This window comes from Acyrthosiphon pisum, chromosome A3, assembly GCF_005508785.2.
Source record: "Acyrthosiphon pisum isolate AL4f chromosome A3, pea_aphid_22Mar2018_4r6ur, whole genome shotgun sequence".
NCBI lineage: Eukaryota > Metazoa > Arthropoda > Insecta > Hemiptera > Aphididae > Acyrthosiphon > Acyrthosiphon pisum.
Window position 1 is genome coordinate 9,685,929 of NC_042496.1, and position 23,829 is coordinate 9,709,757.

General features: G+C 28.6%; 3 protein-coding genes across 9 annotated transcripts in view; 2 read left to right on the forward strand and 1 right to left on the reverse strand.

The window, feature by feature from the left end:
• Positions 1-3,109: 3,109 nt before the first annotated feature.
• On the forward strand, positions 3,110-4,357 carry LOC100169239 (tubulin-folding cofactor B-like). 2 transcript variants are annotated; one of them, XM_008183735.3, is made up of 3 exons: positions 3,110-3,209; positions 3,282-3,645; positions 3,726-4,357. In XM_008183735.3, exons 2-3 carry the CDS (start codon positions 3,301-3,303, stop codon positions 4,104-4,106), a joined length of 726 nt encoding a protein of 241 aa, XP_008181957.1. In that variant the 5' UTR covers positions 3,110-3,209; positions 3,282-3,300; the 3' UTR covers positions 4,107-4,357. The 2 variants fall into 2 exon arrangements, with proteins under 2 accessions (XP_008181957.1, NP_001232946.1); NM_001246017.2 differs by lacking the exon at positions 3,110-3,209 and having other exon boundaries at positions 3,213-3,645; positions 3,726-4,355.
• A 1,304-nt stretch (positions 4,358-5,661) lies between these two features.
• LOC100163783 (peptidyl-tRNA hydrolase ICT1, mitochondrial) lies at positions 5,662-6,856 on the forward strand. The gene is made up of 4 exons (XM_001952336.5): positions 5,662-5,969; positions 6,137-6,319; positions 6,399-6,568; positions 6,628-6,856. The coding sequence occupies exons 1-4, from the start codon at positions 5,835-5,837 to the stop codon at positions 6,713-6,715; spliced, it is 576 nt and encodes a 191-aa protein (XP_001952371.1). The 5' UTR covers positions 5,662-5,834; the 3' UTR covers positions 6,716-6,856.
• A 3,434-nt stretch (positions 6,857-10,290) lies between these two features.
• Positions 10,291-23,829, reverse strand: part of LOC100167193 (trafficking kinesin-binding protein milt) — a 31,877-nt gene continuing 18,338 nt past the window's right edge. For all 6 annotated transcript variants that reach the window (XM_029491394.1, XM_008183754.3, XM_001947378.5 and 3 more), the window contains 10 exons: positions 14,281-14,357; positions 13,855-14,059; positions 13,396-13,709; positions 12,567-12,874; positions 12,328-12,495; positions 12,042-12,258; positions 11,686-11,966; positions 11,317-11,624; positions 11,127-11,242; positions 10,291-11,063 (listed from right to left, as the gene is read on the reverse strand). In XM_029491394.1, the coding sequence (XP_029347254.1) occupies positions 10,776-11,063; positions 11,127-11,242; positions 11,317-11,624; positions 11,686-11,966; positions 12,042-12,258; positions 12,328-12,495; positions 12,567-12,874; positions 13,396-13,709; positions 13,855-14,059; positions 14,281-14,357 (2,282 nt within the window). In that variant the 3' untranslated portion in view covers positions 10,291-10,775. The remainder of the gene's footprint in view (positions 11,064-11,126; positions 11,243-11,316; positions 11,625-11,685; positions 11,967-12,041; positions 12,259-12,327; positions 12,496-12,566; positions 12,875-13,395; positions 13,710-13,854; positions 14,060-14,280; positions 14,358-23,829) is intronic.

Sequence of the window (23,829 nt, forward strand, 5' to 3'; positions counted from 1 at the left end):
GGGGGGTCAAAAGTAAAATTTTTTCCAATAGTTTTCAAATGCGCCGTGAAAAACAAAAGGAAAAATTAAGGAAAAACGGGAATTTTTACGCAAAATCTGTTTTCGAGAAAATTGATTTTGGTTTTTGGTGTAACTTTAAAACGAATGACTGTAAATACATGAAATTTTCACTGGTTGTTTATATTTTCATTTTCTATACATGATAAAATTTTCAAAATATTTTGATTTGTTTTGAGCAGTTTACGGATAATTTCAGTTTCCAATTTAATTAGTTTTTATTTCTATGAATGTCAATAAAACTTTATTTGTTGAGTAAAAATACTTGAAAATTTAATAAAACACTCCTACTATATTGTTACAATGAGATTTAAAAAATATTAAAAATCCTTAGTCACAGTTTTTTTTTTATTAGCATTTAAAGTTCAAAAATTGACAAAATATGGAAAAATCACGAAAATTACCTAATTATTTTGAGTTTATAATTCGTAAAAAATTTTCTTTTTAGAACTAAGATTTTAAAGTGTAATACAAGATTCCTTATAGGATAATCTACCTTTATCAAAAAAAAAAATGTCTATAAGAAACTCAAATTAAATTTTTATGAGCGTTTGAAATTCATATTTTTACAACATTTGATATTCACTCGATTTCTTACGTAACGATTTTCTTATTTTGTTGTAATTAAAAAACGAATGACTGTAGAAACTTGAAAATTTCACTGACTTTCATCGTAAGAAATATTTGTTGAAGCTAATCCGATTTTTGCAGGACAGCCAAACATGGCTTCATAAGGAGAACGACCTATTCCTAGAATTGAATTTATTTATTTTTATTTTTGACTTAATATTTTCATATTTTTAATATAAATAATATTTGTTCTATAAATTAATTGTGTTGATAATTAATTAAATAATAAAAAAAGATTACTAACCTGAATTGAACGCTCGATTTTTTTGAAACTGGATAAACTTGAGAGCGGTTGGCCAATCTTTACTATTGTTGTCTGTCATCCATGCAGCTAAGATTGCTTCAATATCTCTATTAGCACGTTCTACCGACCCTTGGCTCTGACTATGTCGTGGTTTGCCATGTGCAATTTTTACATCACTCCATATTTCATTAAGATTAGTGATAATTGAATTGACAAACTCTCGTCCGTTATCAGAATGCAAAATTGACGGTGCCCCAAAAGTAGTATAAATATCTAATAAATTTATAGCAATTTCTTCAGCACGTTTTGACTTTAGAGGCCGTAATAATACAAATTTTGTAAGATGGTCTTGGTAATTTAAAATAAAACGATAATCATTATAACATTGTGATTGCATGTCGATTAGATCAATTTGTGCCCGAGAGTTAAAAGCTGTGTGCACAATAGGCTTCAAAGCCAAACCCTTTTTCGGATTAGGTTGTTTTTTTGACAATATGAACAGAAGCTTAAAGAACATTTAGATAACAGATATAGGTACCTACTTAGAACTTAAAAGTAGTATCATATTGAAAAATACAGAAAATAAGTAAACTTAATTTTACAAAAAAAAAGGTCAAGTGGGGATCTATCCCCCATATTCCCTCCCCCCCGTAAATACGCCACTGCGTAAGATACGTATTATATTTTAGCCTATGATTATAATTCATAACTTATAAATTATAATATAGCTCACCTATGAGATTTTAAATTATATTCAGTGTATATTTTATAGGTTCCTTACAGTTTAGTGAATTTTCTTAAGAGGGTTGGATACTATAGCCATCGTTTATAGACGCTAAGTAGGGCCGTGTAAATAGAAAACAGTGATCGAGGGTAATACCTTGGGAGCCCCGCTATTTATGACCACCTATCATTAGCATTATCAGGTAACTGTTAGGAGTAAAATTTCAGTTGTGTTCATCAAATTCTTATTTAAATTGTTTCTTAAGCTTAAAAAAATTGAGTGGTCCCAAACTTCTGGACCCTCTTGCTGGACCGAGGGGAATTGCCCCTTTCCTGCCAACTTTTCGTCAATCTTTAAGTACAATAAGACTAATTGTTAGTTTGTGCAAAGTAAGTGAACATTAATGTGCGTGCCACATACACAGTGTTGGTTAGTAACACAAATTACAAATTACTGTAACGAAATTACTTTTTCAGTAACGCACAAGCGCTGCAGTAATTTTATTACATTTTAGCCACCTAACGCAATTATTGTATTAACTTTTTAAAAGTAATTTCTATATATTTTTTATATTTTTTTAAATACAAAATTCTTGGCTACACCACTGGGTGCCACGCATTATTTTTGACGCCATTAAAATAAGTTATGAATGTAGAATGTAAGTCGTCAAAATCTAGGGGCTAGAATATTAAAACAAAAAATTAAATTAAAATACATTTAGGCACAATTCTCCGTTTGATTATCTTTCGTCCTGATTTGAACATGCTTATAATAGCCAATACATTTTGAAATTTTTTTTCATGAATAGAATATTTTTAATTAAACATTTCAATTAAACGTTTCTGAATTTCAACAAAATATGAAAATCATTTGATACAAAATCATTAATTTTCGGGGAAATAACCCGGAATATCTAATGTCGTAAAAATTTGAACTTTAAACGCTCATAAAAAAATAATTTGACTTTTCAATAAACTTGAATTACCTTTGGATTTTTAACAACAAAATAATTTGAACATTTTCATTATTTTGACGAAATTCGACAAAATTCTAACTTTAGATGGTCATAAAAAATTATTGTGGATTGACGCTCTACTTTTTTTTTAAATTACTTTATTAACAATTCTCTTGTTGAACTCTGTACTAAATTTTCAAGTTCTTAAATCCAGCAAACAATTATTTATCGATAATAATCGAAATAATAATAAAAAAAAAAGATGGAAAATTTCTCATGGCAATAAAATATAAATATCACAAAAATATTTTGAAGGTTTTATCATGGGTGGATAAACATTAATATAAACATTTGGTGAAAAAACTAAAAAGTGTCTACGGTTATACCACAGAATGGTCTCTTTATCCATAAAACTCATGGTTGAATTATTGCGGTATAAAAAGAATCATGATATTATTATCACAGAATATATTCCTGACGGCTATCACTATGTTTATATGTTATTTTATCACGCACCAACATCGAAACACCGACCATCGAAAAGCAAGTCACGAATGACTAACCGTTTTTCGTTTGTACTTTGTTGGTTGGATTATTTGGATAGTTGGAATATTATTGAATGATATGTTAAATATTTACTAAACAACTTTAATATTAAATATTTTGTCTAGTATTTTATAACTTATAAGCATGAATAATCAAGAAAATCAATTGTCAGACATGTTAGAAGTTTACATATGTACAAAATTGTCAGAACCGGAAATAAACACGAGGAGATACAGAAAAGGTATGACGGTTAATGATCTTAAAAACAAATTGGAAATGATCACTGGACGATCAGCTGGTACGATGATACTATCGGCTTACGATAAAGACAAGTTAGTAGCTAAACTGGATGATGACGATTCACAACTGGGATCATATCCCGTTGAAAATGGTATGTTTTTATTGGTCGATGATCCAGCATATGAGACATCTGATCAAGATGCTATTGATGGTTACAAGATGACCGAGGAAGAATATAATGCTAAACAAGTGTGTATATCAGCTTATAGTTTTACTGGTTTATGTGATTGTGTCGTATGTATAATTTAATTTAAATATATTTTTTTTAGGAAACATTGAAGAGCTTTTTAAAGAATAACAAGCTGGGAAAATACAATCCAGAATATCTGAAACAACGAGAACAAGAAAACCTGGAAAAAGAACAACAAGAGAATATGGAAAAAGAACAAATCGACAAAATGGAAGTTGGACAGAGGTGTTGTATTCGACTACCAAACAAACCCGCTCAATATGGCACAGTTATGTACAAAGGACGTTTGGATGATAAAAGTGGTTATTGGGTTGGAGTTAAATATGATGAACCATACGGCAAACATGACGGATCTTTAAACGGAAAACAATATTTTGAAACACTTCCTAAGTATGGATCTTTTGTTACTCCTTCAGCAGTTGAAATTGGTGATTTTCCAGTTCTCGATGATGAACTTTAAACATTCCTTATATTTATAAATTATTTTTGTTCTCATTATTAGCTAACATCAATGAATTAATATTAATTGTGCAATGTTTTAATACATTTTTTTATACACCTTATTTTATTCAATTAATACTGTTTAACAACACTAAAGGTGGTTTAGATTCATATTTTTTTTTTAAAATCTTAATCACATAACTTTTTTAAGAAATGTCCATGAATATTTCTAGCATTGCTTGTGATAAATAAATAATATTTAATTTACTACTGTGATATTCATATTTTTTGGTAACATAAACATAAGTTGATAAATATTTCAGTGATTCATTTTAAAAAGTAGGTTTAAGAATAAATTAATTGCTTAGAAAATCATTAAAGATTTTACGGCATTGTCATACAATATATTGATAGCACAGAACAAATTATAATATCATATCTTGCATATTTCTTAGATGAATTTTTATTGGGGGCCGGGGAGCTGTAATGCAAATTGCGGTTCTCTCCCCAGTCCTTGATAATACAAAGAAAAAAAAAGATGAATTTTTTATTAGTGATCTTTCCCACATTCAAGATTTGTTGAGTTTAAGATGTCTCATTAATACAGTAATAATTTGACTATATTCAAAACTGATACAGTTTGACGAGAATACATGTTTTAATTAAATACTAGGGATACTAAAGGTATCTTATTTTCACATAATATTATATTATATACATTTGATTGAAACATCATTAATTTGATTTATATCGTAAGTGGTAAACCAACTTACCCTAACCATTATTACTACTCATTGTAGAATGTGGATTAAAAAAACTGGTAAATGTAATGGAAAATTATAAACCGGGTTTAGGACTTATTGGCTTGACATAAAATCTATTAAGAGTGCTATGAATATTTATGTCATGTTACTACAATTTTCAATATGACATTTGTAAGTACTGTTTAGAGATGTTTTTAATGCTTTTACTATTTTCTTTTTGTTTAATTTCTACTTTGTGACGACAGGTACTATAGCCACTAACAAAAACTAATTGTTTTTTAGAAAATTTTATTTAGCACATGCAAAATATACCTAGTATTTTTTAATAAGAGATGAACATTTTTGAAAAGAGCCCCTATTTTGGGTATAGGAGATTACCATTTTTTAATTATTTTATATTGATGTTACCTTAGATTATATTATAGGTAGTAATGAATACTTCATAGTTCATAATATTATACTACTTGTATATTATGATCCAAGAATTTTACTTATGTTTTTATCATGCAAATATATAGTATGGCAATTTTCGATTTTATATGATGCCAATCATACGCCATATAATGTACAAGGTACCATCATAGATTATAATATGACATTTTACATACGATTTATATAAATTATGTAAATATATTTAATTATTATATTTTATTAAATTGTTTAAACTATGTTTATATAAGATTATAATAATAATATATGCATTATCCATGCTGAATTTCAATGGGAATCTAGGACGTTCACGTTATCCCCCTCCACCGTACATTCCCCTAAGAATCATTGGGCCTGTTATCGTTTCTATTGGCGACAATGACACAATGGTTCTGAATTCTGATAAGTCGTCGTTATCAAACATGTGTAAGCTCAGAAAAGGGAATTTCGATGACCGGTGTTGGGTATTGGAGACAAGAATAATTATTGAAGAACCTGGAGTTTAGTTTTCTACTACCTAAATACACTAGTTCGTTTCAACAATTGAAATAAACATGAGTTTCACAGTTTCCAAATGTTTTTGCAACGCTGTACGGACCTTGTCCCGCTCCAATTACACGAGCGCCATTAGCTTGAAAAATTTACACCCAAAGAGTTCGTTGAAAATTACCACACCGTCACCTGAACAGGTACGTACCTTATAGCTTTGATTAAATATTAAATCCAATATTCTATGGTAATAAATAATAATTAACGTGACCTACGACTGAAGCTTACTACGTATTTTTACAAATGTAAGTTATATTTAAGTTACCGAGACCTTTTCGATACTGAATGGTTTTATTTTCTTTGCTAGTTGGCCGACAATAAAATTTTCACGGGATATATACCAGTGGAAGAGCTGGAAATCACATACAGCACTTCTAGTGGTCCAGGTGGTCAGAACGTCAACAAGGTCAATACCAAAGTTGACCTGAGATTCAAAGTGGAATCGGCTCAATGGCTCAATGAAGAAATCCGGCAGAAACTAATTAATATCGTAAGTTAGTGAAAACAAAATGGAAGTAGTGTTAGGAAGGAAAAAATATTTACCATGAAAAACGGTAATTTTTTTGTAGAATCAAAATAAACTGACTAAAGAGGGATATTTAGTAATTCGGTCAGAAAAGACACGGTCGCAACAACTAAACCTTGCAGATGCTATTGAACGTTTGCGTTCTCTTGTCTGGAAAGCTGCTGAACCTGAGCCAAAGCAATCTGAGGAATCCATTGAAAAAATAAGACGCAGGTAATATATTTGAAATTTAATAGTGTCTGAACTTGAGTTGATATTTATTTTTATGTTAGGATGGAAAAAGCAAATCGCACAAGATTAATAGAAAAGAAAATGAAGTCCTTGACCAAGAGCAATCGTCAAGCACCAACAGTGTTCTAAATATATGTAGTATACATTGCATAAACATTATTCATCAATTTGTCATAACTTGATGATTATTCATATTGTTTTAAAATTTTTATCTGATATTAATATTTAATACAAAATGTTACTTGTACATAAAACTTAAGTAGTTTTTCATTTTTTTTTATTGTTGCTTCTAGTGTACTAAATTTTAATAAAATTCAATCATAAAAAAGTTGCTCTGCTGTAAAGCAGGGCTCGAGTGTACCTTGTCATAGAGTAGGTTACTGTAATGCAGTAAAGTATTATATCATAAAAAAAAATTGGTGTTGCTCAAATAATTGTAAAACTTCCTATTTTTCTTCTATCAATACCGACCCACCCATTTTTTAAGGTGTTGCCTGAGCAACACTTGGACCCTATGTTACGCGCCACTGCTGTAATGAATGTATTACATTTTAATTTAATGATAAATCATAAATCATTGAAAACAATTCAAAATGATTCTGGCCGAGATGTGCTCTTAACAACTGGAGTTGCATTGTCTGCTTATATTTTATACTTTTATTAAATTTTTTTATAAGTTTTACGATAGGTCGAATTAATTTTTGTTGCATGTATTTTACTACATTACTTGCTTTTATTAACTTGTAAGTTAATACCGATGTGTGTAAATGGGTTCAAGGTATAAGTATTTTGAATTACTTTCGACTGTCATATAGTATGTGGTCTACCTGCAGCCAGCCGGTTTTTAAACAGGCTTATGATTTTTGATAGATTTGAGTTTTTTTTTGATATGATATTTTTTTTGATTAAAATGTTATCTTTATGACTTTCAATAACTATGCTTAAACATTTTGTAAACATATGAACTTTGACACTTATTAAGCGACACTACAATTTATTCTACATATTATTTTGGCAGTCACACACTCAATAATATGTTGGAAAAAGATTTTAATTAATCATAAGTAGTTATGAATCAACCGCCAATTTTTACAATATATAAAAATTGTTTTGGCAAACAATGAAAATACCTGATATAAAGGTTCACACTAGAGCACGCATAGATCAAGCATACGTGTTCACGCTGTATATCATGTCTCACTATGGTGATTATCATGTCACAAATGTTGATGTGTGCTCGACATACTTATACAATTTGTAGAACGCACAACATGAGTACAGTAGCACACATACTTGGTTTGTACGTGCACGCGCCTTTACATTGTTTGCTTAACAAGACGTGAGGAAGCAAGATGAATTAGTACATATTATGTAAGGATAGAGGCAAAGAAAGGAGAATTTTAAGTTGAAATGTCTATACTACTGCGCTTATAGTCTTATTTAAAGAAGTTTCCCAAACAAAAAACTTTTATAGAAGAAAATAATGATCGACAGTTTTTAATTTTGTAATTTATTGCATCTTATAATGATTGGTAATTTGGGATAACTGTAATTGATTGAGTAACATAATTAAAAGATTAACAAGATACATTTTTCTTACCGTAATATTTAGTAGACTGTAGCAGTAATACTTGATGATTAGAGAAAGAACTTTAATGCATTAACATTTTTTAAACATGTGTTGAAAAAGCACATTTACTTGGTTAATACTTAATATTAAAATCAAGCACAGAAATAGTAAGTACATGTTAAGCTGTTAACAAAAATGTCTCTGATGAATAAAAGTGTTATCGATAGATAAATGTTCTGAATGAACTAAATAATTATTGTACTATCGCCAGATACTATCCGTAAAATAAAATAAAATAAATGTAATAATCGCATATATTTTAATCTAAACTACACACTGACCTTAAAGATAAAAAATTAGTCTATCAGCTTTAAGACAAATTTAATATAATTGTTGACATTAATTTACAAAAATATCTATCAAAGTGCTTGATCTTCAATCAACTTTCAAAATATACATTTAAAAAACAAAAATAAATCCATGTATGAAATATGTTGATTGTCGAAATATGCATTAAATTTGTTGAGTATTTATTATTTAATTACAAACATTGTGAATTGTTCTTTATATTTATTAAGTATACAATAAAACTAACCTGAAAAATATGTAAATTCATGAAAGTTCTTGCCATACTGTATGTATGTACTCTGTATATCATTTTTATTATGAAACATTAATATATTATTCATGTTTTATTTCTTCTCTGTTGTACACTTGTACACAATCTACATACTATTTTCAAAGTATGTAATAAAGTAGATGGACGATAGGTGAGTTATGGAGAAAAGGATAGTAGTTCAAATAAAATATAATATACAATTATTGTTTGGCTTCAGTCAACAAATACATCTTTATATTTATTTCAGCTAGTGCTAAAAATAATTACATTTTACAGAATAAATTATTGTATCAACTAATACACACAACAGTTGATTTTACATGTTAAAAGTGTAACCATTAGCACTTTTTGGACTATTAATACATAATTTTCAAACCTAAATAAAAGAGGATGTCATAGGTTGGAAAACATTCCGCCTAACATAACTAATTAAAAATATAGTTAATATACAAAATTTGGTTGAATACTAATTCAGTCTCGTCAAAATATGTTTTTTTTTTATATATATATATCGAACCTCGGGGCTCCATCACTTAATAAACAACATTCATAACTAAAAGAAACGTTTTATATTTCTCTTACGCTTACAGAAAATGTATTTGCGTACGAGAGACTTTAACACAGAAATACTTATTTTGCAACTATTACGCTGAGATTATGCGCAACATAATAATAAATAAATAAAAATGTATGTACAATATAGGTACGTATAACGTATTCTAAAATCACTTGGAGTGAGCAATAGGGAAGAATACTATATAAAAAAATCATTCAAAACAAAATAATTTGGTTTGAAACTAACTTAAAGCATATTAAAAGGATAATTGTTTTTAAAACTATTTATGTTTGTTCAGTTTTCATTCTTATTTCAACATCAATAACAAAATTGTATTAATTTTTTTTAAGTAATATTGATCGAATAGTTATTTGATCTTTAACGTTTAAAGAAATGAAAACTGGACAAACATCTTAATGAAAAAAAAAAAAAAAATTAAAAATTTGGTAAGAGAATTATTTGGTAAAAGGAAAAGCAAACTTAAATATCATAAAACTAATAGTAAAAACTTATTTAAAAAAAACAAAAATAATAAAGGTATAAATATCGCACCAAAAATTTTTTTTAGGTTGAAATGAAAATAACTTTAATTACGTACACTAATTGAATTAATAATAATAAAAAAAAAAAATGACTGATTTTTAATGATATTAACTTTAAATGCAATAACAGACAATTATTATTGAATATTTTGTGCGACTTGAACAAAATTTTAAAATTCAAATTTAATTAGAATTTGAATGGGATTAAATATGTAAATATTGTCGAATTGTGTGAAATAATATTTAACTACAAGCAGAAAAAAATAAGAAATTAAATAATAATTACACTCCAGGTACTATATTGCCTAAAAGCATAAATATTTGTGTAAAAGATACACAAATTGAAATAATCAACACAATGCAGTCTCAAAAGACTTGTTTAAATAAGAAATTAAACAATATATATATATATATATATGTAAATTATATAGCACCTTAAAGCATCTAAAATACGTTATTTGCGTATCATAGGCATGAGCAAAGCATGACTATTAAATGATTAATAAACATAACATTTTAATTTAATGATTACTTATTTATGTAATAAATAATATACCAAAATACTTTTGCTACAACTGGTTAACTAATAGAAAAAAAATTGTCTATCATTTGAAAAAAAAATTTGTTATCAATGAGTTTTTTAGAACTGCATAAATATTAATTTTTTGAAATTTAGAACAAACAAAAGGGTTTATAAAGGAATCATATTTAATGATTTAAAAACAAAAAAAAATCCTTTGCAATTATGTTTGATTCTTATGTATGGTCAATTGAGTAGGATAAATATACCAGCAAATACATTTGATTGCCTTTGGTTTCCACAATAACTTATTAAGAATAAAATTATATATTAACATTGCACCATTGTACATTCAAAGCGAACTAGTTTTAAATATATTTGTTTATAGTAACCCTCCTTTACGAGCAAAAAACATGGAACTGATGAGTGTCCCTCGCGAAGGTTGAGGATCATTTGCAGATGAACCTACTGTACCCAAGTCCATACGAAGTCTGGGGCCTCCACTATCATTGCCACTATCCAATTGTTTTAGTCGTCGTTGCAATGCACCATTTTCAGGTTTAGGGGGGACACAGTCTCCTATGTCGAATACAGGATGACCAGACATATCTGGTGGAACAGTTGGTATATAGTGTTTCATTGTCTCTACAAGTCGTATACCAGCCAATGTCTACAAAATTTTAAAATGTGAAAAAAATCTACAATTTGAGTAATAATAATATTAGTTGTTTACCTTTTTGTCTGGCCTTATAAGTGATTTTGATTTGCGAGACTTGTGGTGTTCAGTTCCTCTTTCAGTGCCTGTTAGAGTCTTTCTTAACAGTTTGGCACCACTGTGCATCAAATATCCTAAATGGGAATTAAACATTTTTTTTTTGTTTTTACAAATAATAATTATTTAAAAAACTGCAATTGAAACTCACCAGGTAATCCAAATGGATGTGAGTAAGGAGAATCTGATGGAGAAGGTGAACGAGAACGATCGGGGGACCCACCAGGCGATCCATATGGACTGTTACAAGGTGTGGCTGTTGTAGAAAACATAGGTGTTGCTAGGGCAGAAGGTGTGATTGCTCTAATACCCCTTTCATTTAACATGGCTGCTAATCCACAGTTAGTAGAAAACGTTGTAGTTGAATTTCTCCTAGATAACATGGGTGTAGTCTCTCTGGTAGGCACACGACTATTGACGCAGCTATTTACTACACTTGACATGGCACTAGCTCGAACACTAAAAAATAAAATCAAACAATATTAATATCTCGCAACAAAAACATTGAGTTATATTTTACCTGGTTGTAACACTTGTACCATCATCTGGATGCATGACCCTTGAATTGGTAATAGTAGTGATGTGGGTGGACATTTGAAACATTTTTCCAGGGTGTGTTCTAGGTTCATCTTCTTCGATTTCGTCAAGTCTAAAAGTTTGAGGAAGCCCTGCTATAGGAGCAGTTGAATCACTCTTTTTGATCACGCCTTGAGGTTGTTCTTCCAGAATAGAGCTGAGAGATGGAACCGATTGAGCATTCCACTGTTGTAGCGTAAATGAACCTTGCATGGGTTTAACCAACTAGACACCATATACAAAGTCACATAAAATAAAACAGGTGATAGAGAGTATATATATATAAATATTTCAAATTACCTGTAGTTTATTTGGTGTTTTCCAAGTTGTCAAACTTATGCTACCAGTAGACATAATTGAGTCAGGGGTTCTTGTATCGGCTGAGTCATAAGGATCAGCAAACATGAAACCAGATCCTAATGCTGCGCGTCGAGCTTTTATCGATGCTGGGGTTAGACGTTTCAAGGCATTGGCTAAATCTTCAGATCCAGGAGCACCAGGTATACCGGGTTGTTCACTATAATCATTCACATAAAAAATTACTAATGACATTCCAATAATTTGAAAAACAAAATCATAATTTTACATAATAAATGAATCAGTGTCAGAGAAATCATCGCAATCACTATGAGTAGGAGATTCCTCAGTAAGATCGTTGTATGCTGTTTGCCTGGACAAGTTTCTTGTGCTTGTTTCCATAGCCGACGTTAACTTCATCATTCCTATAGACTTCTTATAACTACTCGCCCCAGACCTAAATAGAAAGACAAAATTAGTATGTATGTTGTTTGTGTTGTATACTCGCGGTTGCAGCAGTTCACTTACATTCGTCCTGTACATATTCCTGAATCCAGACTGAGTTCAGAAAACAATGAACTCTCCAACGAGCTATGGCCATGGCTGTGCAGCCCATTTGAGTTCAAGTATGGCGGAAGAGACGTGAATAGAGGGCCAGCTCGAGCTAGCGGTATGTGTTTGTCCCTATATCCTTTGAGTTCGGTTTGACATTCATGAAGCATGGTAAGTACTTCTTCGTATTGTTTTTTCACTTCGACAATTTCAGATGCTAACTCATTTTGCGTGTCCCTTGCCAACATCAACATGGCCATAAGTTCTTCGTTCTCATCATTTTTCTGAACAAAATAATAAAGTTATGAAACCACAAATAAGTATATAAGCAAAGCAATAACTTAAATAAATTATAGGAGGGGGAGGGGTCTAACATACAAAACATAACATTTTTTAAACATATTTTAAGTTGTAATGAAAATATAAAATTATTTTGGATATGATAGTCAATATTTACTGCTAAACTTACTAAAACGGTTATACTTTTATAAAGGTACAACTAGAAATATTTAACTTCATAATATGAACTATTTATTTTTATCTTATTATTTAATAAGCCACATAAATTAGGTATTATAAATTATAATTACTAAGTAAATATTAATGTTTATTATTTTATTAAATAATTATAAAATTAGTTTTTTTAATAATATAAAATTAATTTATAAATGTATCTGAACTTTTAGATTATATATAAAAAATTCAGTCGGTTCGATGTAAGATTTAAACTTTTTAGTTCGGGTAGGCACTTTAAAACCAGGGTTTGTAACATCACTAGACTACAAATACTAATAGGATTGCATACAATTTTTAACGAAGTCTCAACGCTGGACAACTTTGAGCGTAAGAACTCGCAGTTGTTGTGCAGCGTTACATTCTCATCTCTATGCTTGTCTGCTTGTTCCATGATGACGGACAGGTCAGACCTTGTGACACTGAGTTGAGATGCAAAGTCGGACATTAGTTGTGCTTCCTTGGCTTCTACCTCGTCGGTTTCCATTGCAAGTCTGTTTGCCTCACCTCGCAAGCTACGGTTCTCGTCTTCAAGATTTTTGAGTCGTGATTGCAAATAACCGACACTGACGCCGTAATACTTTTCGTTTTCAACTGCATCATCATCTAACGAACAAACAATGACAGAAATAACACCATTAACAATATTATACAAATTCAAATCCTTAGGTGTAGATAAAAGATATTTTTTTTAAAATTAAAGGTCTTCAAATTAACTAACAGTTTATTTTTAATTTCAAACTAAACTCACTTGCTTCGTAGCCAGTTTCATCGGCATCGTTACTGAGTATTTTGATGAGGTCGTTTTTTTTCTGCAGTTCGTATGAAGCCTGTGTGTAACGCTCATTGACAGTCTTCAACTCTGTCTCAAGCAATCCCACCCTGGCTTCAAGCGTCTGGTTGCCAGTCAAAAGTTCTTTGCCAATTCGCGCTGTTAGCTCCAAATCTTTTTCTTTCTGTTTGATAAAAATAAAAAATATGAAATTACCGTACGGTTAAAACACGATCCATAAATTGAAAAAACAAAAACAATTCATTTTCATAATTATTAATATTATTTTATAATATATTGTAAAATCAATAATAATGTTACAGTACCTAGTACTTCAATTCTTTTTGAATAAAAGCACAATAAAAAACAATAACAACAATAATTGTATAATAATTGTCTACTTACTTCGGCTAATAGTTGGGTTACTGCTTCGATATCATTATAGGTTTTTGTCATTTGGCTTACGCGGTTGCTGCATAGAACTGAAACACATATCACAAAAGTATAATGTTATAAATAATATAAAATATGTTTAACGATAGCGGGCAATTAATCAAAATATTTGTATAAACTAAAAAGGCAGTTCAACGTTGTCGATGCGTTGATAAGCGCTCATATTGCTATAAATTTCCGTAAGTGACGCAACTGATATTATTTAAAGGGGTGGTGCTTGAAAGGGGAATAGGGTGATGGTCAGAGGGAAGTAGATACGTTTATTGATCCGCACGCGCCGTCGTTTCCGCGTGCGTCTGTACGGCCGGAGTCTGTTTGTTTATTTTTTGAAACTGCATTTTAAATCTGTGCAAAGCGATTCTTTAACGTAACACATAAACTCAAATAATAAAATCAATGAAGTTAAATCAGTTTATACGATCAATTATTGTTTTTGATGTTTTGTAATTTTTACTTAAATGATGAACCATATTTTTAATTAATGTTTCTGAAGCAAAGTATTTTTCTGAATAATTTAATGCAAAATAACGAATAACACATTTAACGCATTAAAGTTAAGATGAACGAAGTAGTGAAACAAACAATTTGAAAAGTATTCCACATATCTACACTATGTATATATTCCTCCTCTAACTCGTCAACTTAAAAAAACATATAAATAAAAACTTAAAATCCAACTAATAGATAGTAACCACATTTTTCAAATGAGAGCTAATTCATAATATAACGATTGTTATGAAAAATTTAAACATTAGGGTGCAAAGATAATCCACCCAGTGTTAAAAAGTCACCCTGAAAATCTGCAAAATCGCTGCATAACATTTATTGGTACATTATAACTTTTGCTATTCGCCAAATCGTAAAAGCATTCAAAAAAATTCTCTGAATTTTGTACATTACGATGCTATTGAAAAGGTCACAATTAAAAATTTTAAACACGCATAATTCATAACTATACAACTTTTTACCTATACACGTTCAACTTATAATTACAATTTCATCAAACGAGAGTTCATATAATACCTACGTTTTTTAATGCAATAACATAGCATTCTATGTAGCTATATGTACTATGCATACGAAGTCGTAACTACAAAATTAAATAATTGTAAGTCAAAACAATAGAAATAATTACAAGGGTTCGTTATTCGTGTTTACCCATACGATAATGAAAATAAGAAATAATGACAATTCATTACATTTTCAAGTTTATAATATATGAATTAACGTGCATATAAACGCGTGTCGCGTTTTTTTCCAAGGTTAAACTATAAATTATATTTTATAATACATAAAATATGATAAAATAATAAGTATAATAATACTTATATAAATACTATTATATTATGAAGTATTATCAGAAACCATATTATACAATAAGCTGTTACATATTATAAATGCAGTACACTGTATATGCGTTAGAAATTAATAACAATTTAAATTGACTATATTTGTGATAAAATTGTTTACTGCGTGTGTAAAAGAAATTGAATTTGGGTTTATTTCAATTTTGTACCAGTGATAGGAGTATATGTTTTTAATATTGGTATCAGATGTATTTATAATTTATAAATTTAAGTTTTTGATGAAATAATTATAAAAATTATTTTAGGTCATCGATTTAAAAAGTACCTACCTACTTATAACGACAATGATGTGCTTAATTATAATTTAAAGTATCTATAAGTGAATACATCTATTAACTGAACAAATAACGTTAATAATTAGGTGCACAGGTATTTATGATAATGATTAAAAGATGAATTAAATAATATTATTGTCATTATAATAAATATTAAATTAGACAATTCGTTGATCACTATTCAAACAAACCGAGAATCCAAGGCTGTACATATATATATATAGATACACGATATACATGAATGAACATTGTATGTGCGTATTTCCTGATTTAAAACAATAATTTAAAAAATAATTGTACACTGATACAATATATTATAATATACATTGTATAATGTTTATAGCATATATAGAAAGCATGAGAGGTTCTTTATGAATACTTTGAGGCTTGAGCGAAAGAAATGTTATAAATCCATGTAATGTTATACTATAATAAAATATAGTTATAGTATTATAGTACAATAATTAATATTAATCAAAGAGCGTACAATAAACAATCTAAACATATGACTTATTGTAGTTGTACATATTATATTATAGTATGTACTATGTAGTATGTACATATAAAGAAATCAACAATAAACGCATATCCCATACGTTATGCATACCTACGTATTGAAATTACCCGCAGGTAATTACCGTCTGGTATATAGTGAATATTATATCTACTGGTTATTGGTACACGTAACTGTAGATTATTTAGAAGAAATACATTAAATTAATGTCTATTTAAAAAATAACTTAAATTAACGTATTGATTTGAATAATATAGACATACCGTATAATATTACGGGTAGAAGCAGTTAGGGGCACTGTTGAATAAGGTTATAAAAATAAAAATAAATCTCAACTTTAATGGACATATACAGAGTGGGTCACGTGATTTTTCGTTTCCTGGCGTTAAGTAAATACCTAATACGAGAAAACTGAAAAACACACTCTTATATAGGTACCTACTACTTAGATAAATGTGTAGAAAAATAAATAAATACCAAGAAAATTTTAAATAAACGTAATATATACTAATATAATTAAAAATTACAATGTGAAACAAAATAATATACTTAGCTAAGTATTATTAAATATGAAAGTTATTAAATGCGGAAGGGAAAATGAAGCCTTTATTCAATCTACACGTGGTACTTAATTATATATTAGCACGAATTGCGTACCTACCTAGGTAATTAACTATATCCAGATATCCTATAGTCTATACTAACTAGTCAGAAGTCGGTACAGTGGCTACAGTCTATTTCAGCATACGTATACAATACAGGACATTTTTAACGTTTAATAATATTATTTGGAATTTCTAATGTGAATCTCCTACTCATTGTACTTCCCTCATTGCCACTTTTAATTATTATTCACATTTACTTATTGTACCATATTTGTGTATAGATTGTAAATTTTCATTAATAAACGACATTTAAAAAAAAAAAAAAATAATATTATTTATTTTGAAAATATAAATTAATTGTAATGACTAAAAATTATGTAAAAAAAAATATTCCAAAAAAGTTAATATTTTTTTGTTGAAATAATGACCAAGCATCAGTCTATATACGTAAGACTTCACTACCAACCTAATTATGAGTTTTTTTGAACTTTTTAATAAAACATATTTGTTGTTAGACATTATGTCAGTTATTTCTTTGAACTAGAATAATTGAAATATGTTCTCAATTTTTATTAATATACATTAAAAGTACATACATATAGGTACTTATTAGTTTTTCTTACACTCATAATTATTTGTTTAATACATTTATTTATTTATGCATAAAATACGAAATCACGTTATAAATTAATTAGAGGCGAAAGTAAAATATGTAATGAATACGCGGGTAATTTATGACATTTAACCAATGCAGTTATTTAAACTGCAGTACGTAATTAAGTTTTTTTTTAAATCCCGCGAGTTAATTATTACTAAAGACTTAATAATTACTGTATAAAAATTTCTATAAATTAGAAAGACAATTATTTAAAAACTCAACAGACTATTCTATAATTATTTTGATAATCCATCAAATAGTAGGTCTGTTGTCTGTAGATATATACATAGGTATATAACCATATATTTCTGACATAAAATAAAAGATTTTCCTGTTGACGTAATATAGTGTTTAATTAAAATGATACACCTAAGTTACGATCAAGAGGGTAAAGATAAGTTTTTATACTTTTGTAGGTGAATTCCAACTTAAAAAATTCACCAAAGATTGAATTAGAAATAGTATAAGATATAACGATAATTTACATATAGTAATTGAAAATTGTCCTGAACTGTACGTCTAGTAGTGATAGTAGAATTACCCAAGAGACATGGACATCAATAATTCAGGATAGATTGTTAAAAATTGAGAGAAACTAGACGCCTCATCGGACTTTTATATTTGGAACTGTACACGCACGTCACTAGTGTCCACCTACTATAATGAACGAGAAAAATTACCAGTTTTATACTATATAGAAGTTATTATTCAGGCTACCTATACGTTATCTAATATTTAATGTGTTATATATAAAAATAATAATTTGAGAGTTATAAAAGGCATTTAATGATTAAATGTATATTATATTTACCGTACCTATACGGTGACGGGTGAATTATAAAAATAATACATATTATACAGAGAACAGAATTTGAAAGTAATAGTGGTTATAGGATATACGAAATATAATATTTTGACTCAACAAGACAAATTCTTCATAAATGAGCAATTTGAAACAAGTCTCAAAATGTACAGAAATTTATTCGTGAATCTAGATACATATTGCAACGATTTATGGTCTATGTATCTATGATTTTTTTTGGCTTAGGTCAAATAAAGTATCACCTTAAAAATACTAGGTGTAGGTTACCTACTCCTAAATTCAAAATCAAAAAATGACGAATAAGTACGTATTGTGATAATAGAGTTAGGTTATAATTCATAATATTTATACTTCGTTATGAAAATGTAAAAGATAATTTCTGATTAGTAGTAGGTATTTACTTTTTTTTTTTCATTGGTATTAAGCCTGGCGGGGAACGGTTGGAGGAACACATTTTTGTGTTTGGCAGAATATTAGAAGGCACCCCTAGGTATCTGCCATGCCCGGGTGGGGGATGGCGGCCTCTCTCTCCGGACACCGTGACTGCCCGAAGAGAAATGCCGCCCGTGGCCGGGATCGAACCGGCGTCGGTACGCGTCGCAACCGGCGCCTTAGTCCGCTTGGCCACTCTATCCCCCAGTAGGAATTGACTATTTATGCATATACGTTATATTTTGCACATACATATAATATAATATTATTAATACTTGGTGAATATAATAATAATAATAAAAAAAATATTCACGTACAACAAATAATCTTTTGTTTGTCTTATTATTTGTATAGAACTATAGAAGTACTATAGTTACCACCTAAAATAATAACTATTGTCTATTGTACTGTTAAAATTGAAAAATGGTTAAATTGTTTTGTGTTTGCAGAGGGAAAGGAAGGTATATGTGAAGGTGTGTGAAAAAAACTCATCATAACAAAATTATGTAGGTATTACTTTTCATTGCCTTAGTAATGAAAAACAGTAATATAGTAGTAAATCGATACTTGTTATATATAATATCCCACTATACAAGTATATAACATAATATATTAAACTTATTAGCTATATTATTATCTAAAACACATAATATGAGTAACACATACATATTTCATCAATTTCGTAAACCAGAACTAAACTATTTTATACGACATTATATTATATTAAATTAAAAACACGATAATACATAGAATTCATTAAATGTTGAAGATTAAGTTTTTCTCGTGCATTTGTATTTATTTCGTGTTAGGTGTTAAAATAACGAAATGAGATGATTTTTAATTACTAACTATAGTAATTATACATAGTATAAGTACTCTATTTGAGAAGAACCTATTAAAAGTTCTGATATACAACTAGGTATATGGAATCTAACATATTACTAAACAGCACTAATGATGAAGAACATTTTGCGGTTTTTAACTCTATCAACATCAACCTATAACAGTATTGAAAATAGGTTCAATAAAACAATGCACGTACACAATATGTAAAGATATATGCAATACTTGAATATACGTAGTATAGTTAAACGTGCGGCTAACAACGGTATACCTAACATCGGTTTTCGCGGTAATCCTCATAATATTATAGAAATACTAAAACGAAAATGTTGCGTCGGAATTCAGACTAAATAGGTAAGTGTACCGTTGCATAATATACTTAGCGAAATCGTTCAGGTACGACCATTTAAGTCGCAATAAGTGGTTTTGGCCGGTGGACTTTTTAATTTTTTTTCTTTTTGAAACAAAAGAACCTCTTACAAACTTCCTGTAGTGGAAATGTGTATCAGCCGGTAAAATACACTAACAAATCTTATATCATCACGTGTACCGGGTGAACATATAAGACTGCACTGCACCGGTATTGCTTCGGGCACAAAAAGTAAAAGCTCCAGAGATGTTGAAAGAATCAAATCGTGCGTAAACGCGCGAAAGTGGTATTTGAATGCGAAAACGCAAACGATTGTTTGAAAGAAGAAAATTATAACATAATATCATCCGCAAATGATATTATTAACATTAATCTGGCAAATTTGACGATAGTAATAATAATAATAATAAAAACAAGTAGATAATTATCCTCTACAGAGAATGAAAAAAAATTGTATCACAAATCACAATGAAAACGTGACACGACCGGGTGAAAGGCTTTTTTCTCGCGTGTTGCTATACTGTAGCGAGTATTTGATCGAAAATGCATTCTCACTAATGCTGGCAGTATGGAATGTTATTTCCATACACAAATATTCAAAAGAAAATATTGATTTCCGGTCATTGCAAAACTGAAATGATGAAATCATAACCAAATGGTCATAATAAATAATGATGTACGGCAAAGCTAAAACTCCCACGCCCTCACAGTTTAGTTCAACGGTATTGGTCACTATTTTTAAATATGCAAAAAAAAATAAAATACGTGGCTCTATACCAAACCGTAAATATGATTTGCTTTTTAAACAAATTTCAATAAACTAGAATAATAGACCAAACTCGAACACCATATATTAGAAAAACGTGGGAAAAAACTTCTTTTTTTCTTATTAATATCATAATACATTTAGGTTTGATTACACGTAACACTATAGAGCTGTAGGAATAAACTTAAGACTTGAAAGGTTTCCGTAGAATTACACTAATAGCATAACTAAACGCTAAGTATATTATACATTATAGATTGCTCTATATATGGACCAATACATTTTAAGGTAAAAGAGGAAGAAATAGCGAGTTTTTTAAACAAAATTATAATGTTAGAAAATGTTCTATTAAACAGAATTACATGTTCAATGGTGTGTATAATTCAACTAACCAGATAATGTGGAAATAATACGAATTAAATTTGTAAGATTATAGTAACAGCTAAAAAGTGCTGTATTATGATTGAATGTCCAAAGATAAAATAAGGACAAAACGAGAATTGGTTTATTTAAGCAGTTGATATACACAAAAGTTATAACAGGATTTAGATAAGGACAAATTATTATAAAACAGAAAATATTGTACTATATAAAAATCATATAATTAACCTACAAAATATATTATTTTGAAATATTATATTTTCAGATTTCGTTTATATAATTCCTCTACCGTCTGGTTTACAATAATAAATTGATTAACAATTTTTTTTGGTACTATAACAAGATACAATAATTAATATTATATTCCTAGTTCAATTTTTGGTATGTTTTAATAATGTTCACTTTGTGAAGATTTAGAATCTATGATTTATCTAGAATGAAACTATTTGTGCAGTACTGTGTAGACTGTTGTCGTTATTGGACTTTATAGACATAATATATCATATTTATGTATATTTTAATTAAAATGTATTTTCTAATAATGTTTTTATACGTACGTTTCATGTATACGTTTTATAAATAAATAAATCTAGAAAAAATCACAAAAAAAACGGCTACTTTAAAAATTATTTTATTTTATCATTAAATTAAATCATTTAATACAAAATTAAACAAATGTGCAGTTAATATATTGATTAAGAATTTTTATAAGGCATGGATAGGAAAAGAGATATAAAAATAAGATCTTAGTAAATAGTAAAAATAAATTACATAACATAAAATTTTTTTTTCAATACCATTTATTGTATATAAAGTGTTTTAAATTATTATTTATAGGTATATATTATATAATAATGAAATTAAATATATTTGGTTTTAATTACCACAAAAAACAAGTTATACTTTTATATTAAATTTATACTATAACATAGGGGCAAATAGTCAAATTATTTTGGGGCGACTAAAGCCCCTCCTATAATATTTTCTAAAAATTATTTATGCTCAGTACTAATTACTCATTTTTGAACTGGTGGGACTTTGCAGAAATATGAGGGGGACTAGGTCCCTCCAACCCACCCCCTTATTTGCACCAATGTAATACAATACCCCTAAATAATTTTTAATTCAAAAGTTATGTAATACAAAAAAATAGGAACATAATAATTAATAAATAATAATTTTTTTAAGTTGTTAATGATAATATCAAAACAAAATTTAAGTATTGTTGAGTACAACAACAGTTATTGAATCTATTCCAACAATCCAACAGACTAGTGAAAATATTAAACTATCATACATATTATTATCTTATAAGTTATAAGATGTTATTTTAGAACTAAATAATAATATGTTGAAAATAAATAGTTACAAGCCTATTCAATTGTTATAAACAAAAATGTATTAATTATTTATAACACTCCGTTTGCTTACTAAATGTATGCGAAAATTCAATACAATAAACTAACAATTTGAAATTTTAGTACAAACATTTGCACTATTAGTATGTGAATAATAAAATAGCACTAGATTCAATAAAAATAATTATAGTTTAAAATATTTAGTATGGCTTATTTACACTTGAATATTATGATGCACTTATTAAAGTAAAGGTTATAAATATAAAACTAAAATTACTAAAACATCCTGAAAATAAGGTATAATACATTTTTATATGAATAAATTATAAGATAACCACTTTTGCAACTTGCAAGCTATTCTTCGTATAATACACGTATTATTTATTGAATGTATTGATTTTACAATGTGTCTTTCATCACCTTTTAGATCAATAAAAATGCATATTAACTTTGAAGGTGATTTTTGATAGCAAATTTAATTTAATTAGTATTTTGTGGGTTAAAAAACGTTCTAAAATTATCAGGAAACACAAAATGTCATGGAAAAACAGGAATATTTATTTAACACATAGGTATACCATTTACTTATAGACAAGCAACGGGTGTATGGAAAGCGTAACAACATAGAGGGTTCTTTTTGATTACTCGATTACTCAATAATATGATAGGATGGTAGTACGGCCAGTACGGGGTAGTAGTGTAATATATTATATTATATAGAAATATAATATAATAGATAGATTATTGCATTTGGTCGTCAAGACAGGCTTCATCACTGGGAGATGTTGTTACGTCGCACCCCGCTCGTAATGCTGTTCATGTACACAGTTCGTGTCTAGTAATATAAGGTCTATCTAACAACAGTTTTTTGACGAAATTGATTTTATTTTATCTGTTGTAATTAAGAATATCGATAATACTATTAGTTATAGGTAACATTAAGTTTAATTAAATCAAAATTCGTCAACATAACGAAAATCGGAAAATGTATTACAAAATATCTCATAATTTGTTCCAACTGGAATAAAAAAATGTTTGGCATAAAGCCACATTCATTTTGTACTAGATTTTGTATCAGTGTTTAAAGTTTAAATACGGATGAAATTGGA